Consider the following 19,005-nt stretch of genomic DNA (forward strand, 5'->3'; position numbering starts at 1 on the left):
CTGAGACCCTTCCCGCCTGAAGCCAGGAGATCCTGTGCAAGTTGCCTGCTCTGCTGAGCCTCGGTGCTCTCATCGGAAGAGGAGGAGCTTACCCCACCCTCCTTTCCCTGTTTGTTGGGAGGATCAAGGGAGAAACAGAAAGTGTGTGAAGTACTTTGAGGAGGCCCAGGACTCACAAAGCACAGCAGCCAGGCCATACCATTCGCAGGGTAGGAGGCGTCCAGCAAGGACGCACTGCCCTTGGGTTCCAGCGTCAGCCTGACGGTCTGTTAGGGAATGGCTTGTCAGTGCACCTGTCTTACTCTCGCTGCCTACACAGAGTCACTGGTATGAATTATACATAGCAGCGCAGCCAAGAAAGGTCTTCCTCAGGCACAACGAGCTGGTGGCAGAGGATGTGGCCAGCTGAGCTCCCCCTGCCCGCCCACAGCTTCCCAACGCCCACAGTGTGACGTGTCCTTCCTACCTGGCCGAGACGTTTGTGAAGTGCATGTAGGACGATATGACCACTCCAATACGTCCCTTTCCACCCTGCAGGAGACAAAAGAGGAAACAATTTTCTCTCGAATCCCATGGCAGAAGGCAATTAGAAGAGAAAGGCTGGCTTGTTCTCAGGATAGCAAAGAGCTTGCTTTGGAGGGGAAGCCAGTGTGAGCCTCCTCTGGTCCCTGTTCTAGGGCAGCAACATCCAACGTGGCAAGAGGCATATATACACCCTCTGTTCCAACAGCAGGGCATCCATGGACACTCCCAAGGGCAGATGTGCACAGAGGTGGCCAGTCAGACACCATTTCCCAATAAGACGAGAAGACCCCGTGCTGGAAGGAAGCAATTCATGTGACTTAATTACCCAAGTGGGAGAGACCTGAAGGGACCCCTCCCAGGCTGAAGGTTTTGAGGGCTGCACAGATAGCTCAGAGAAGTCCAGAAAGTAGGACAGACTCCAGCTGTCTGTTAGACAGCCTGCCCAACCATTCCTGGTTACACCAGGGAACCACTGTCCAAAAATGCACCACTCCGTCCATAATCACAGACACACACAGCCCAGACAGGGCAGCCCCCCAAAACCGCAAGCCAACACTACCAACAGGCAAGGGTATCCAAAACCAGCAAACTACAAGGCAAGCCGCCTTCAGCCAGAACCATGGCCTGCCACCTTCTGGAACATTCCACCACAACCCAGAACAGCACCACCCATGGGCCAAGTCTGCCCGCCACCTGTGTGCCTACAACTTGTGAGGTATTTTTTACGTCTTTGAACAGTTGAAGACAAAACAAAGAATGATATTCCATGACACATGACAATCATATGGTGTTCAAATTTCAGCGTCCACAAATCAAGTTTAATTGGAACACATCCACGCCATTTGTTTAGGTACATCAGGGGCGATGTCCAAGGGAAGCAGCAGGTATGAGATGTTAAGGTGAGACCACGCAGTCCCAAGCACCTAAAATATTTCTGTGTAAGTCTTTCAAGAAAAGTTAGCCATTGCCTACTCAGATCACATAAAGGACACTGCAGATCCCTGAGTCTGTCCTCAAAAAGAAACAACGGAGGAAACTCAACTCAAAATTCTTATAGACCCACAGATGTGTACATCACCCAGGACCATCCTGCTCTGTCCCCTGAAAGGCAAGTGCATGCCTTGTAGACACAGTGTGGATGCAACATGGGTCCCTTACAGCTGAGCCCTCCTAAACTGCACAGCTGCTAGTATGACTCTTGTATAAATTCACCTGCAAGAACACAGTACCTCAGCCAAACTGGGCACACATGGCAACATTCACCACTGCTATCTGCAGTAGTCACTTTTTGTGGGTTCTTGTCATGGATCTGAAGTCTTCTAGTGCAAGCAACAATCTTCAGGACTTGAAGTTTTTGTCTCTTCTTAAGAAAAATCAGAAGCCCTGGTTGTACAGTTTGCTGTGGGTATCCTTCAACAATGACTCATGATCAAATGGGGAGGCGGGGTGGGTGAATCCTTTCAGAAGAACAGCAGGTTATTTCTGCTCCACCATGATCAGTGGTGGGAGGACAGGGAGGGGGAGATGGAGGTGGACCCCCCTTGGCCTCCGATAGAGTGGCGGTCTGGCCCTGGACCTCCCCAGGCTGAGAGGGCCAGCTCTGCATTCATTCCCGGCATGTGTGGAAGGAAACCCACCTCTTGTGGAGCACACAGGTTTTGGCAAATGTCTTCAGTCTCACCCCACAGAGACTGATGACCTTCTCTTAACATCAACAGTGTAAGATTAGATTAAAGGAGGGCATATCTCTCATGGCACATTTTCTAGAACATCTCAGAAATGATCTGCACAACACCAAAACAGTGCAAAAGATGAGATCATTCATGAAGTCTCAACATGTTGCTGGTTAATCCCACCAACACTGATTAGGAAGACAACTCATTCTGAAGATCTCTATGCAGTCAGCTCATCACTTGTAACCCAGATGTTGTCAATAACATTATAGTTTAGTTTATTAAAAATACGAAGAAACAACCAAAAGGAATTAATGGCTATTGGGTGCTTCTCAAGGTCCAGCATGCCAGAATCCTCTGGGCACACAGCAGGCAGCAGGTCTGGGTGAGTTGAACCTGCGGTTCTGACCAGCGCCAGGCCCTGATGTGCCCCAGCCGGAGTCAGGGAAGGCTGCTCAGAAAGGCTGGGGCAGCAATCTTAGGCAGCAATGGCCATCAGTGCAGGCTTCACTGCTTCAGAATCACCAGGCCAAGCCTGACGAAAAACAGAGTTTGTTTTAACTGACAAGAATCAGAATAGGAAAGAAGTCTCTCTTCTTTTTAAATCTGCACCAAAATATATGTGGAGAAAAGTTCCTGAATATAATGCAACCCTGAAAAGGCTCCCGTTAACTTTAACAATTTGATAACAGAACTAACAGGAGTTGTTTATCAGCTATACTTCAAAAAAATGTAAAAAAAAGAACTAATGGGAGTGCCTGGCTGTTTGCCAGAGAATGTAATTGAGTGAGATGCAAGAGAAGGCAATAAAAATGGAGGAAACAAATGCCATTTGTTGTACCCATGCCAAGTGACTGGCAAACAGCAGGAGTCAGCAGCCTTGCACATGGCCGGCAGCTGTCTTCCATCCACCCTACAGGCAGATCTTACTGCCCTCATAGGAAAGTAACTTGCAAAGTCTGCTACAACCCTAGGAAGAGGTTCTTTCTACCTAAATTCCATAATGCAACAGATTTTTGTGCGGCTTTTGAGTGCAAAAGGTCTGAGAAAATAGACATTTCAAGATGTAAATGTCAATATTTTCGAGACGTTTGATGGTCTTAATAATGAGGTTTGCAGTTGACTCTTGAACACAGGGGTTGGGGGTACCAACCCACAGCGTAGCTGAAAATCTGTGTATAACTTTTGACTCCCCCAAAACTTAACTACTACTGACCTACTGTTAGCCAGAAGCCTACTGATAACACAAACAGTCAATTAACGTGTATTTGGTATGTCGTATGTATTATATACTGTATTCTCACAATAAAGTAAGCTATAGAAAATGTTTCTTCAAATTGTTATAAATCTCCAAAAAACTTCCAATACATTTCTCAAAAAGAAATCCATATATACTTGAATCCAAAGAGCTCAGACCCATGTTGTTAAAGGGTCAGCTGTATAATGTACAAAGTGGGGAGCAGCCCCTTCCTTTGGGGACTGAGGCCATCCACGGTGAAGTCTCTTCTCAGGGTGCCTGGCCATGCACTACCAGGCCCACAGTGCAGCTGGGAAAATGACTCTCCCGACATCTCCTGGAGGGTTAAGCCCACCCACCAGCTTTATCCCTCAAGAAATCTGCCTTTGGCTTAGCCCCTATCAACGCCATAAGATTTGAGGAGTCTGGGGTAGCGTGGAGAGACCTACCAACAACTCAAGGCAGCTGAGAAACCAGAGAAGTGAGAGAAAAGGTCCAGGAGGTCTGAGGAGGGCGCAGAGGAGGCAAAGGATGATGGCTCTGCGTTCCCACAGCCAGCCCCTGATCCTGCACAGATGTGCACGTCATGCCCTGTTGGGCAGTCAGCTTGGAAAGGACCATAGGTTTGGAGCAACAGCATCCTGCCCACCAGCTCCGACCAATTACTTTAACGCAGATGGCATCAAGAGCCCATTGCTGAGGATCCTATCAATGCCCTTCTCTTTAAAAAAGACTTTCCATGACAAAGAAAAGTACACGCAGATGAAAGGATTCGTGCTCAGAATGTCCACGTATGCACTCAGGGACCTAAACCCGGTAAACTCAGAGCCAAATTCTAGGAGGTTGGATGACTTATTTTTTAAAGGCAAGTGAAACCTTCATCACAAACCCCATGAGTCTTGATGTCACAGTGAAAAGGTGGCCCCTGGGCCCACGTGGTGGCAGGCACTCACCCTGCAATGGATGACCACCACATGCTGGGGGTCACTGTTCAGCCAGGACTCCTGTGCCTTGCAGATGGTGCACACCTTGTCCAGGGGTGGTGCATGCAGCTCTGGCCATCCCACGTCCAGAATCTGCAACGAGAGGGGGCTTCCTCAATTGCCATCTCTGGAGGCCCTCCAGGGGTATTATGTGATGGCTTATTTATTTACCAAAATATATCATCTGGGAGTAAAGAACGATGCTGCATACTCCTTTTCTGTAATTTAATAGGAATCATGGCCAGGCTCTTTTACTGGAAAGAAAACTAGGAAGGACTGGGTTGCCCACATGAGACATCTGTTCCTGGGTATTACCTGCTCTTCTGCAGCTGGAATGACAGTTCTGGAAATGGCTTTAGAAGCCGCTAATGGCACAAGGCTCAGGAGAGGCTGAGGCCTGGCAAGATCTAAAATAGGAGTTCTTGGCCTAAACTGCTGTCAAAATTCCTTCATTCAGACTAAAAACACACTTTGGGAAAATGCAGTGGGCTATTCCCCCACGCACTGCACAGATAAGGTCTGAGAGAGACGTCTACCACGCGTGGGGAGGAAGCACACTCCACAAAGGACAGGAATGTGTCCAGAAGGGAGGAACTGCCTTCAAGCCTTGATTCCCATTCCTGCACAAACAAGCAAGTCATTCCCATGAGGGACACAGTGGGTCTGTGCACAGAAACAGCCACTCTGAGAACCCTGGACACGGCCTGAGTTTTAACGTTTGCAGCAGCCACCCAGTACTGTTGCTTCCCATTTGACCTTCCTTTTTGGAAGGACAGAGGGGAGGCAAAGCACAGTATCATAAAAGCAATAGAAAAGGTATAAAATGAAGGCGAAACTCAGAAAACTGCCAGGACACAGGAAAAGTCACACACCCCATCCACCACTCAGACTTAATGGCTGTAACCTTTTGGAAAAATCCCTTGGACTTTTTCTCCATGTATTTAGCATAGTTGAGATGCCTTACACACACACACACATATAATACACATTTTGCTTTTGTTAACTAGCATTAAAACAGGCAATTCACCAATTTACACGTTTTTTTATTCTAATGGCTGCAAGATGTTCCAGCATATGCAATATATATATCTATGTATGTGTGTGTGTATATATCATGTATCGAGTAACTTACACTTAGTGCAATCTTAAAACTCTCCCCCTAAATCTTTGCTATTAAGATGAATAATGGATGGAGGAAGGTTGTGACTGTACAGAGGTGGCAGGAAGGAGATACGGGATAGAAATGTTCATAGTGGTGGTAGCCCAGGATGAGATGGCAGAGAACCACACACACGCATGGCTGCGTGCAAGCCCAGGGGAGCTGAATGCAGTCTGTGGCTGCACCACTATCAACTTCCAGGCATTAATATTTTACTGTTAGTTATAACATTATGTTGCCACAGCAGGAGAATGGGTCAGGAATACATGGGGTCTATTATTTTTGCACCTTTTCATGAATATTTGATTATTTCAATCTAAAACATAAATTTTAAGAAATTGTCCATGGCTATGAGCAGTTCTTAGTACCCCTCACCAAGTCACATCCCACAAAGACTTGAAATAAGCTATTTTTGCATGACCAAGATGCACATTGTGGACATTTTACAAAACACAGAATATAAGGTTTTAAGGTCCGTACCTTTGGGTTAAGCTTTGTAAGGTCATATCTCTTCTCTGAAAGGTTTAATACCTATGCAGGGGAAATAAAAAGCAATTAGGCAAATCAGTGTGCTGGGGGCTCAAAAAGGAAACACACTGCATTTTCACGGCACACTTGCCTCCCTGGTGCTGAGGATTGCAAAGGATGGGAGAGAGTGTGGATGTGTACCTGTCACCACTAAACAACAAATGAAACATGCAAACATGAGGGTGGCATATAGCGCCCTGGGCCCAGCTGCCCAGGAGGTGGGGCCTGGTATGCAGGAGCTCAGCCCAGGAGAGGAGGGCAGTGGGGAGTGGGGCCCCATGCAAACTAGTGCCCAGAGAGGACCCTAAGGGGAACTGGGGACAGGTTCGTGAGCACCTAAGGGGCCACTTCACCCTGACCTGTCCAAGGGCCCTTTCCTGGACAAGCCGCCTCAGGACTCTATCCTTGCCAGGACATGTCCAGGTCAGTGGGCTGCGATCCCAGAGCTGTCTGTCACCACAGCCAGCACGAAATTGGGAGGTCTACAGAGTACAGAAGCTCACTGCGGGATGGGAACTCAGGAGCCGCACAAGACACACACGTCTTCAGATTTTCCAGAAAGGTCCTTGGGATCCCCACCCTCGTCATTTGGCAAGGGACTCTGGCTCCATGAGGCCCTACTTGGCATGAAGAGAAGAGCCACCCCAGGCCCCTGCCATCCAGGGCCCAGGCCCGGGATCTGAAGACAGTGAGCCAGGTGAGAAGTGGGGACCGTGGAGGGGTTGCAGAGGGCTGACACCCAGGCCAGGCGTCAGGAGACTGAGACAGATGGGTGTGGGCTGAGCAGCCGGCCCTCTGAGGAGGGAGGATCCTGGAGATAAGGAGCCCCCAGTCAGGAGGGACCACCTCAGGGCGTGGACACTGCTGTCCCCACCTGTGAGCGGGCCATGCCACACTGAGCACTGGAGCAGGTGGGCAGCAGTGGGCTGGGAATTGCACCAGGAAGGGCCCTACACTCTGCACTGGCCAGCAGGGCCTCTGCACTTAAAGTCAGACGGGGTTCACCTCCCACTTGGCTGTGCCCCCAGGGCCACTCTCCCACCTGCTTAGTCATCTGACAGGACTGATAATGGTGACAATAACTGCCTTGTCCCTTTAGGGTAAAGATTAGCTGCTTTAATGGAGATAAAGAGGCCTCACAGGGGCAGAGCCAGAGGAGCAGCAGGGGCTGTAACTGAATGCTCTAATAGCAATCACGCACAAGCACAGGGCCGCATGCACAAGTGCAGGGCTGTGGCCACCCCAGGATACACTAAGGGCAAGGCTAGACGACAATCAGGAAGACCCTGGTCTCCTGATTTCTCCTCACAGGGTCACAAGCATTGTTGAGATGGAGCCCCCACTGGCATCCAGGAAGACCTCATCTCAGGGGGGACAGAGCCACTGGATGCCAGCGATGCCAAGCCCACAACTAGGGGTGGGCTGACCCTGTCCTGAGAGCCGGCAACACATGCCACAGGCGCGGGGCAGGCAGCAGCCACAGCTGGGGACAGCTGCGTTTCCTGAGACACACATGACTGTCCACCAAACAGCGGGGCTGCCAGGGAGGACAAGTCACTGCGCTGCATGTGTCTCCCTGCCATGAACCTCCTGCCTGTAAACCCAGGATCCACGCACCTGCCCGGAGAGTGTCCCCAGCAAGGCGCAAGGAGCCCCAGGTCACACGGGACTGCCATTTGGGGGAGCTCAGTGTCTTCCCAGGTAAGCCTCCACAGTGCCCCCACTGTCCCCGTTGTCCTCACTGTCCTCAGTTTTCTCACTGACCCCTGCCACCCTCCTGCTCAGCGCCCCCACTCACCAGGTAGTTGTCCCCGTGTTTGGACCTCAGCATGTGTGTCACCTCCTGCAGGTTATGCAGGTAGGACTCCTCAGAGCAGCTGGCAGGAAAAGACACCGCGATGATGCGCTCGGTGATATAGGTGAGGTCCAGCTCACGGCCGTCCTCCATGGTGACGCCGGCTGCTATAGGCCTGGGGAGAGGGATCGTCAGGGGGTGGCCAGGACCAGGAGTACCAGCACAGGTCCGTCCCTCGCCGGTTCGCACAGGCGCCTGACCACAGGCTTTGGAGACTTGCTTGCCTCTACACCTACGAGAGCCCACACTGAAGTCTGGCTACGGGTCATGCCAGTGGCACTCCACACTACTCGCCAGGAATAAGCTGAGGGAAGGGTCATGGCCGTGCCACAGGGCTGAAGGCAGAGCCCCGAGGGCCTTTGGAGGGCCTTATCCTAGGAAGCAGGTGCCCTGTCCAGGCTCCAAGACAGCACTGAGCTGAAGCATATTGGGGAGGGGGCAGTGGGAGCAGAGGCCCCAGATGGTAGCCATAGACAGGACCCTCCTGCATCGAGGCAGAACCCAAACAGGTGTGCAGGGCCCCGCCAGCAGGCCCAGGCAGGAGGCTGCCCCTGGGTGAGCCCGGCATCAGGCATGAGAGGGGCAGGGGAGCAGACGCAGAAGCACGTCCAGCCCAGGGAGGATGGCCTGGCTACAGCTGGCTGGCAGGGGGCCAGCCGGGAGCCGTGGAGGTCAGGGCAGTGCCTCCCACACACACTCGGCCCCACTTCTCTCATCACTGGGATGGTGCTGCAGGGACCACAGCCAGAGAACGCCTCCCAGGAGAGGCCCCAGGGCTGCGGGTAGGGCCTGGGATGAGAGGTCATGGAATGATGGCCTGAGCTGGAGCTGTGGAGGGATGCAGGACACTTGCCAGATGGCGGTTTTGGCCCATCAGAACTGGACACCAGCTTTGGGGATTTGTGGTAGTTGTTTGCTTACTACTCCTATTTTATGTTTTTCTCCTTATTTTGGAATATCTTGAAAACATACAAAATGGTTTAAGAAACCTCCATGCACCCATCAACCAACTTCAAAATTAATCACATGGCCAACCTCTTTCCACCCACACCACTGTCTCCCCCACCACTCTGACTGCTTTGAAGAAATCCCAGATATTATGTCATTCATAAATATCCTAGCATTTCCTTCTAAAAGACAGAGACACTTTCTTAGAAATATCTACAATGCCATCACCACACCTTCCAGAAGCAATATCATCAAACAGTCAAAAGCAAAATCTTACCTTTCAAAGTTGGTTTATTCAAATCAGGACCCAAATAATTACTAAGACTTTTTCCTCCACCTTTTTTGTACTAGGCATGGATTCAAGAGTTTGAAATACTTTCAATAATCAAATCAGGTTATTTTGAACAGATAATGACAATAATAATGTGACTTCTTTGCCAAGTGAAGTCCCTTTGAGGGATCACCCAGGCTCAGTGATGCTGTGGCTGTGCCTCAAGGGTTCTGCTCTTAGGAGACAAAGACGAGCTGGCTGCACACACTAGACTCACTTCTGGAAGCCCTGATATTGTGCCTCCATGGTCAAGCCTCAGCTATGTGACTACGGAAATACAATCACGTTTCCATAATCTGGGCTTGTAGTGCTGGGAGATCACAGCCCAAAAAAGAGACATCAGCAAGATATGTATTATCTTTGAGCACTTATTTCAAAATTGAGAATGAAATTAAGATTACGACAGAATAAGACAGCGCCATGCCCAGTCTCCAGTGTGAGGTTTGACCTGAACAGGGTCAGAGACATGCCAGCAGGCTAGGAGACGGGCACTCACCTGCACAGTTTGTCACAGCAGAGAGAAGCAGATGGCGAGACGTCTCCCAGAGCCTGCAAATGACAACGCAGAGGTCACCCTGAACTCTCCCCATCCTGCCAGTCCACACGTGCAAACCCCACTGTGAAGGAAGGAAGGTGCTGCTCCGAGATTCAATCGCAACCCCAACTACTGGCTCATTTCAGCACCCGGGAAGGTGTCCAGCTCATCAGGCTCTCAGCCAGGACCTCAGAACCCAAGTGACACCATTCCCGTAATCCACCAAGAGACAGGTTCACAGTGGGACCCCAACAACCCTCAGGCAGGGCAAAGCAAGCAGTCCCCTGGCACGTGTAAACGCTGGTGTCTGTATATATCTATATACAGGAAACACTCAATCAATATTGGCCATTATTATTATCATCCTTAGTATTTACTTCAAACTGAAGACTTTGAGAGAATTCTAAATTTCCTCTTTTCTTTTTGTACAAAGGCAGCCCAACACAGGCAGAAAATCTTCAGGTTATAGTTACATTGGTGCCCCAAGCCCTCCCATGCCTGTGCGTGTGTATGCACACACGCATGTTGGGGGGTGGTATGTGCTACACTAAGGCTACACAGATACTATCTCAGGAGATGCACCCACAAGTGTTTTGGGCAGGCATTATCTCCCATTTTAGAAGTGGGGAAACTGAGGCTCAGGGAGGTACGAGGTCTTGTTATGGATGGCAGAGGTGGGAAAAGAATTCCATGGCCCAGAGACAGCTGTGGGGACAGCTGTCCTGCCACGCCTCCCCTCGTACCTCCTGTGGAGCTCCCTCTCGCTGGTCCCTGGGGTGGGCTCTGTGTCCCACCCAGGCACACACCTGGGTGGGAGGTGCCCAGCACAATGAATGGCAGGACACTGGGGGCCTGCTGTGGAGGCCAGAGCCTCTGGCACTCTGTTCTGTGTCCCATCAATCCTGGCCCTCAGGAACCCTTCTCGGACAGAACCTGACACCATGACTCTACCTGTGTACCACTTGGGCACCTAGCTCACCTTGGCATGAGATGAAGGGATAGATAGTGAATACCACGGACACTTCAGGGTCAACCAGACAGAAGTTTCTGAGACCACACCAACACTCGCTCGGGCCAGCTCCAGGCCACAGAGTCATGACCTCGGCCTTCTCAACCACAGGAACTGGGACACACACACCCCTGTGAGGAGCGTGTTGCAAGCTCCAAAGCATCCACACTCATCAGCTGGTTTCCCGGTTGCCCCAGGACCAGACACTGCCTCTAGGTGTCTGGGGACTGAGATGATTACCACCAGTGACTGGAACACTGCCCATCCTAGAGCCTCTAGCCCAGGGTGCCACTACTGCTGGCCCCCGCCATGCCTACATCTCCCTGACTTCCCAGAACACTGGCCTACAGGCTCAGGCCCCATGCCCCGCACCTGTGCTCCACCCCAACCCCCATCTTCCCCAATCCCTGCCCCAGACCCTCAGTGGCTCAGGAGATGGGAACTCCAAACCATGAGACTTTTTGTCTATAAGGACAGCAAAAATTAAAAGTAAAAATACTTTAAATATTGGTGAAATGTAAGCTGATTCAACATTTTGGCAGACAGGTCATCAGGACACATATAAAGTGCTTAGAAGGCCTGAAGCATGTGGCTGAGCAATAGAAGGAATGAATCCTGCAGAAACTACCAAAAAAGGGCAGAAGTCTACAGGCACGATGGCCGTCACTGCACTAGGATTCCCAAAACAGCAACCCACAGACAAGGGCCCCAAGGGGTGGCTCCCACTCTCCCTGCAGCACCCAAGGCATGGCAGCTTCCAGAAGGCACCAGGCAGCCCTTGCCCCCAAAGTCCTGGACTCCGTTGCCCTACATGTGGATGGAAGTCAGATGGCCAGATGATAAATAGGTGTTGATAGATACATATATACAGACATAGATGATTGACAGATAGATGAAAGGTAATCACACATGCACACACACCTATATACATAAAAGAATGAGACGGCCTGAGCCTTCGCCCCCACCTCTGTTCACTGGCAGCCGCTCAGCAGTGTCCTGTGCCAGTCTAGACTGAGGTAACATGCATCGGTTTACAATCAGACACATGATCATACATGTATGTAAGTCTGTCAATAAGGAGTGAACTCCTTGAAGGCAGGCCCTTGATGGCTCCCAGTATGGCCCACTTCACTGGAGCACAGGAAGAAATGTCCACCACCAGCACCAGCCAGGTGGTGAGGGAGGGAGGTGGCCCAGCCCAGCTCAGCATGGAGGAGCTGGGAAGGGGGCTGATGTCCCTGCATTGGGGGACATCAGGTCAAGGAGTGTCTCAGGGGAGCAGGGCCAGTGCCCAGGCCCTCAGATGGATTGTCTGCACCTTGGGGAGCAGCCAGGGGGCTAGTGTGGCCACAACAGGTGCACCAGGGGAGGAGCGGCAGGAGGGTGCCCTGGGGTGAAGTCCAGGGGCCCCCAGGAGGCTAGCAGGAAAGCCAGGCCTGCCTCCCATTCTCTGCCAGCCTGCCATGCACCCCTCAGCAGCCAGCCATACCCCTACATCTGTCTGACCGTGCACATACACACCCCTAGGTCCACCACCGCCATCTCATAAGAGGCCACAGGTGACAAAGGTCAGGGAGCTGACCCATGGGAGTCAGCCAGCTGGTTCCCAGCAGGAACCCTGGGAAGCAGGCATGGCCGTCCTCATCCCACAGCCTGGAAGAGGGGCATTCAGAGAGACTGAACCATGCCTGGAGCCCAGAGCCGAGATGTGACAGCAGTTTCTGACACCAAAACTCTGTACTTTTTCCATCCCTAGCCCCAGCAGTCCCCAGCCCACCCCACCTAGCCCAGCCCTGGGCCAGACTCAAGTCAGTGAGACTTGGGGGGCTCTCTTGGGGGAGCTGGTCTAGCCCTCGACCAGAGAGAGAAACTGTGACCAAGTCACTTCCAAGCCAGCTTCCGGTGATGTGATGTGCACTGAGATCCCCCAGCCGGGAAAAGCTTCAATCAGGGGTGAAATGTGGAACCAGACAGATGACATGCCAGTGACCAGAGCCTGAATCCACAGGGATAGAAGCCCCTTGGCTGCCCAGGAAGCCCTGCCATGCAGCTGATGACCAAAGGCTCATCCCCCGGCCCCCAGAGGGGGCTGGAGCTCCCCAAACACCCGGCTTGTCAGGAAGGTGACATGGGGTATGATGTCTCTGGACATCTTTACTCAAAAGCAAAGAGGATACCTGCTCTCAGGGTTCAAAACCCAAACACCCCCTTTAAACACCCCTACACATTTCATGGCTTAAGAACGACGGAGAACCCAGCTTACAAAAATTCACTGAAGAAGGTCCCTTGCCACAAGAGATGCTGCACTCTGACCTTGTTTTTACAGATCAGTACTAAACACCTAGTTAGCTTCATTGTTAGGACAACAAAAATAAATGCACCCAAGTGGTTTAAACAGACTTATCTAAAACAAGAGCAGAATGAAAAGCAATGGCCAGGTCCACTTCACCAAGGTTGAAACATATGGGAACAAAAAAACCTATGGCTTTTTTAGGACAACACTGGCGATCAGAGAGTCAAGTGGTGAAGTACCCACTTTAGATGACTCAGAAACTGCTCACAGTACAGCTCGGATCCACAGGGCGCTACCACGCTAGCTGGCTGAAGGGGCCACAGCATGTGTGCCTACCCAGGTACTGACTACAGGCAACGTGCTCACCTCAATCCTCTCTTCCAGAATCCCCCACAGCCACCCTGACCAAGGCATTCCATGAGCATTTCTGTCCCCCAAGGACAGGAGCCCTGAGCAGAGGTGCTCCGCCCCTGGCAGACTGCTGCCCACCACCAGGGAAATGGCCACAACTCTAGCTAGACTCCTCCCCGGCTCCCGCTCACAGGGGAAGGGTGGCACCAGGATCCCTGGGCTACAGGCATGCAAGGCTGCAGCTCCGCCTCCCACCCCGCCCCCACCCCTGCCCTCTGGCTTCTGTGTGAAGAGCAAAGAAACACCCTTTGTGGATGCCAACCAGGAATCTCCGCAAGGCCTGAAAATGGAGTGGGGACACCAGCCTTCCCAGAGCCGCCAGGCTGTGTGCTGCTCCCAGCAGTGCTGGCCAGCCCTGACACCTGCAGTGTGAAAACTTTTCCATAAAAAGGACACAGGGCTGGCTGCGTCACTGGAGCCAGATTCCCAGGGAAGCGGGGCTACCCAGGGCCTGACAGCAGGGCACAGAGACAGCAGCCATTCCGTGGACTCAGGAGGAGGCACCCCTGAACAGATCAGCTGAAACGCCTCTGCACATTTCATTTTAGTTCTCCCAGGCAAACAGAGAATAAATGAATTTAAAACCTTTTTCAAAGGCACCAACCAGCCACGTTCAGTTCACAGACCTACACTGATTTTCATTCATTCAGTCTCCTGCCTCCCGGCAGGTACAAAAATCAAGTGAACATGCTCCAGACTTGTAATTCCTGGGTTTGAACCCAGCTCCTCTGCTTGCCCAGCTGTCTGACCTTGGGAACTTACTCAGCCTGCTGGTGACTTAGTTCCCTAACCTGGAAAGTGAAGGTGTTGGCAGGATTAAATAAATCAACACGTGTGCAGGGCTAAGAACAATACACGGCAGGCAGCCGTAATGAGCTCTAGATAAACATCAGCTAGGCATTCAATTCTTGTATTTGGGTGCCAGGCAGGGATTAGCCCCTGAAGTGCAGTTTCCCTTCAAGTCCACACTAGGCACAGTGACCAGCTGGGACCACAGTTCTGCACAGCAGAGGGACAGACCCATGGAGACAAGAGGTCTTCCCAGTCGGACAGCCAGCGCAACATCTTTCCTCCCAGAACACAACACCAGAAACAAACTTACAATCAGGCTGCCCACCTTGAACTTTTTTCTAATACTCTAACACCTGAGAAGCAACTACTGTGATCCACCAGAAAAAAAAAAAAACACTCACTGACGTTGGGATCCTAAAGTCACATCATTTGTCCCAGTGCTCAACTATGAGAAGCAAGGTTTTGCTCAGATTGAGATGTTATCTGTGGTTGTTTGTTACCAAATATGAATTCTGAACCTTGTGAGCAGCTCTGAGCCATATGGGAGGAGGAGGTGGAGGGAGGAGACCAGGGGGGAAGGGGAGGGGGCCAGCGTCCCGGGCAGTGAGGACACCAGTTTCCGGAGCCACCCTGCCCCTGTGGTCTCCTGCGGGGCTGGCCAGGCAGAGGTCCCAGCAGGCAGCAGGAGACAGTGTCCAGGAAGGCACTACAGGAAACTCCGGGCCGGAGCTGCAGAGCAGGCCCTGAGCAAGCACAAGGGGGGGCACAGAGACCGCAGTGCCAGCCCCACCACCCCTGCCTTACCGTGCTGGGAGGGGCTGCGGCAGCTTCTCTTTCCACAGGCAGCTCCCTCCCACCCCACCACCCTGCTCCTCTCCTGCTTGAGGCCAGCGCCCTGCTCCCTGCTACTGGCCTGGTGCGGGTGGCAGGATCCGGTCAGCAGGTGGCTGAGTGCCCGCCCAAGAGCCTGGGGAAGTCTGGAGGGCGGGGGCCGGGAGGCGTGCCCAGCCTGGGTGCTGCACCAGGCAGGCCCAGCGGGAGGGAGCAGGGGCTGAGCCAATTGTGACTTCCCGCCCCAGACTCACCCTCAGGGGTGCAGCAAGGGTGCACACAGAGGGCTCTCCTGGCCCCCAAAGCTCTCCCAGAAGAGAAACCTACTGCAGTTTCCCAGGTACTCAGCCCTGTGCCCAGAGCTAACAGTTGCGTTCTTAATTCATACAAAACCAAGAAACAAACATAAAAACAAGGTTAAAGCATGCAGTTGGGCCAGAGAGAAGTGGGGCACCCCAAAACCTCTGCCTGCACCTTGGGCTCCAAGTTCCCGGGAGGCCAAAACAGAAATGGTGGCTGGACTCATGTCAGACTATGGGAACAGCAGCTTTACAGGTACCTAACCCTGTGAGGCTGGATTTAATCCAGTCATGTGAGCTACGAGACAAAGGGCTGGCAGCAGGGTCCCCCTACCCACCGTCAGACCAGCCCCTCTGTCTACACTGGAGGCTGTTGGTGGACTTCACTGCCAAATGGTCAGCCATGTCCCTTAAACTGAGAGGGCTATTCACAAGAGCTCATTTTATAATTACACCTTACACACAGTTTTATTTCTATCAATTACTTCCTAATAAGAACACTATTTCCTGCAAAGAGGACCCACCAGGAGGGCATGGGGGGGCCACTGGGTCCACAACCCCATCCCTGGCCCTGCTCTGGAGGGGACCCCATGGGTCTCCTTCCAGGCTGATGGGAAGGGAGGCCCCAAGCCCACAGTTGGGGGGTTTTGCCTGGGGCAGGCTCAGCCCCCGCAAGATGGCAGGGGTGACCTGAGTGAGCTGGAGGACCACCTTCCCCTTTTCTGTCATGGCAGCAGACCTGGAGACAAACAGGCTTTTCAGTCCTCTGAGTGTGGGTGCCCACCTGTGCACGGGTTGGTAACAGTGCCCCCGTCGCAGGATCACTGCAGCCCTGGAGAAGTTGGACACCCACCTGGTGTATGGCACGTGGTGGCGGCTCAAAGACCATCACGGCCCCTGAAGAGAGAGAAGACCCAAGCAAGGCTCCTGGGTGCTACCAGTGAGGGACAGATGGGGAGGGGCCTGCAGTCTGGGGTGCAGACAGAGCAAAAGGACAGGCTATTTACTCCTTATTTTGTGGTGACAGAGGTCACACCAAGCCCTGGGACCCAGGTCTCTCAAAGCGCCATCAAATTCCTGGTGCTCTTCACTGTGTGGGGCCAGCCAGAATGTGGGCAACGCTGGAAGGAGCTGCCTGCTCTCTAGGAAGCAAGAATCTTTGTGACTGTGCTCGGGGTGATGTCACTCTTCCCAGGGGGTCAAAAGCTCTTCGGGAGAAAGGGCTTCAGCAGCAGAATCTGAGTCTACTCTGGGGTGCCCAGAGAATCAGGGTCCTGTCCTGCAGGCCCATCTTGTCCCAGCACCCAGGCCTCCCCCAGTGCCTGAACCAATGAAACCCAAGAGGACAGCAAAGCCACCCCAGTGTGTCAGAGACCCTCAGATGCCAACACAGACCCACAGGACACAATGTACAGGACATAGCCACACAACATGACCCACAGGACATAACCCCATTCCTGCAATTGCATGTTCCCTGTTAGCACACTGCTCAATGTTTAACAGACTCTTTGGGAAAGAAACTGAGAAAAAAAGAAAATGAAAATACCATGATTTGTTTAATCATTAGATCACTGGTTTATTATAAAAGGACATAACTCAGGAAAAGCCAGACGGAGGAGACGCAGGGGTCCAGGTGTGGGGAAGGATGGAGCTGCCCTGCCCTCTCCAGGTGCCACTGTCCCCCAATTTCCACCAGGTTACCAACCTGGAAGCACTTCAAACCTTGTCTTTTGGGGTTTTATGGAGCTTCACTACAGGGCATGACTGATTAACTCACTGGCTGGTTGGCAACTGAGTCTCTCCCTTCCCCAGAGGCGGAGGGGTTGATTCCCTTGGCCACCAGCCCCCTCCCTGGGTGCTTTCCACAAGCCACCTCATTAACACAACAAAAGATACTTCAAGGCTCCTGTTGCAGGAAATTCAGAGTTTTATCTCTGTGCTAGAATGTTGAGAAAGACTAAATATGCTTTTTACTACAAATCACAACGTCACACTCCTTAAATTAACTTCTTTACCACTGCCAAAAACCAAGCTTTCAAAAACCCCTCACCATCATGCTTTCCAGCCACTCAAAAACAGGCTCCCTCCTTCCATGGAACACCAAACTAGCCCCATCGCCAAGGTGTACCAGCACCCCCAACAACCACCATGGTCCTGGCCATCGTTCCAGGTTGCAGCTGGAGAGAGTGGGCTCACATGCCAGCTCTGTCTGTGCGGGCGGGACTCTCACGGGGAATCCGGGAGCCCAGGACACTCCTGTCCCCATCCACAGAAAGGGGCAATGAGATCCCCCAGGCTGCCCGAGCCATGCCCTATCCATGCCCCCGGCAGTCCATGAACAGAGAAGCTTGTCCTGGAAACGTCCTGTTGGTTTTTCTAACTAGCACTTGCTTTGCACTGAGGAATCTTGGTTTCTCAGTTACCCTGACAACAAAGATTCGAGCAGAAGACTTAGAGAAGATGAACAGTACTAGGCCCAGAGGACCCTAATAAACATCAGGAAGTAAGTTTTCTTGGACAAACGCTATCCACAAGACGAGTCTCATCCCCAGATCATGTCACCTCCTGCATGTATGACGTGAAGCACCAGACAGATTCACAGTGTGGGCTTAATGCCTCACTTGAACGGCATTCCCTTCTTTCTACAGGGGATAAAGCCCCAGCACCTGCCTGACCTGTCTGAGGTCACCTGGCTGACCAGTGGAGGTGACGGCTGCCCAAGGGCAGTGCCTGGGCCCAGTACCCCTCCCCGAGGGCCCCAGCTGTGCTGAGTGAGGATTGGCTGGTCACCTGGGTATCTGCCAAAGGACAACCTCACTAGCTAAGCACTGGGCACCTGCTTCACTTAAAAGGGTGACAGGGTAATGTTGCAGAAGTGTCTTCTAAATTCTGGGGCTTCAGTCTGGGCATGAAGCATAGGCCAATGACTGGGGTCAGAACAGCAACACCTCTTTGATGTGCCAATCATTTTTATTCCTTTCTATACTCAAGGAGGTCAAATATCCAGTAAAAATTGGAGGTGAAAGTATCGATAAAATAAAATACATAAAGTCTGTCTGCCCTGAGATGAGTAGTGGGGGTGGTGGGGCAGCCCCGAAAGCCTCCTGCAGAAGGAACATCTGGTCTACCCTGCCCTTCCTTCAGGTCCACACCAGGTGGGGCTGGACCCCCAGCCAGACACAGAGCCCTTCTGCAGAGCCCAACCAGCCCACCCAGCTGCATACCAGTCCCACCACCTCACTGGCAGGCCAGCTCCAAGAACCTGCTGGTGCCTTTTAAAAAACAACAAGAATTCATTTTATTTCCTCTCTTAAGATAAAAGCAAGTTACTTTACTGTAGAAAAGTGGGAAAGCAGAGACCCACAGAAAGAATATAGGACTTTCCTCCACACACCCCTCCCCACACCCAAGGCAACTTCAGTTAGCAGCATGGGACGGGTACTTGCTGACGTCATTCTATGTGCTCACTTAACAGAACAGCATGGTATGTCCGCACCATCAGATGTTCTTCCGCAAAGCAATTTTAACAGCTGTGTCTAAGCACAAGGTAATTTCCCCTGTACCCGAATGTTATTTGGGCTCCCATTTTCTACTCT

General features: G+C 52.0%; 1 protein-coding gene across 1 annotated transcript in view; it reads right to left on the bottom strand.

Annotated features, from left to right (window-relative positions):
- TNS3 (tensin 3) overlaps positions 1–19,005 on the bottom strand; it is a 190,561-nt gene that overhangs the window by 121,223 nt on the left and 50,333 nt on the right. The window contains exons 5-9 of the mRNA XM_073240005.1: positions 9,736–9,788; positions 7,904–8,075; positions 6,058–6,108; positions 4,389–4,511; positions 467–531 (exon numbers count right to left, since the gene is read on the bottom strand). Of these exons, the coding sequence (XP_073096106.1) occupies positions 467–531; positions 4,389–4,511; positions 6,058–6,108; positions 7,904–8,075; positions 9,736–9,788 (464 nt within the window). The remainder of the gene's footprint in view (positions 1–466; positions 532–4,388; positions 4,512–6,057; positions 6,109–7,903; positions 8,076–9,735; positions 9,789–19,005) is intronic.

This window comes from Manis javanica, chromosome 6 (genome assembly GCF_040802235.1).
Source record: "Manis javanica isolate MJ-LG chromosome 6, MJ_LKY, whole genome shotgun sequence".
NCBI lineage: Eukaryota > Metazoa > Chordata > Mammalia > Pholidota > Manidae > Manis > Manis javanica.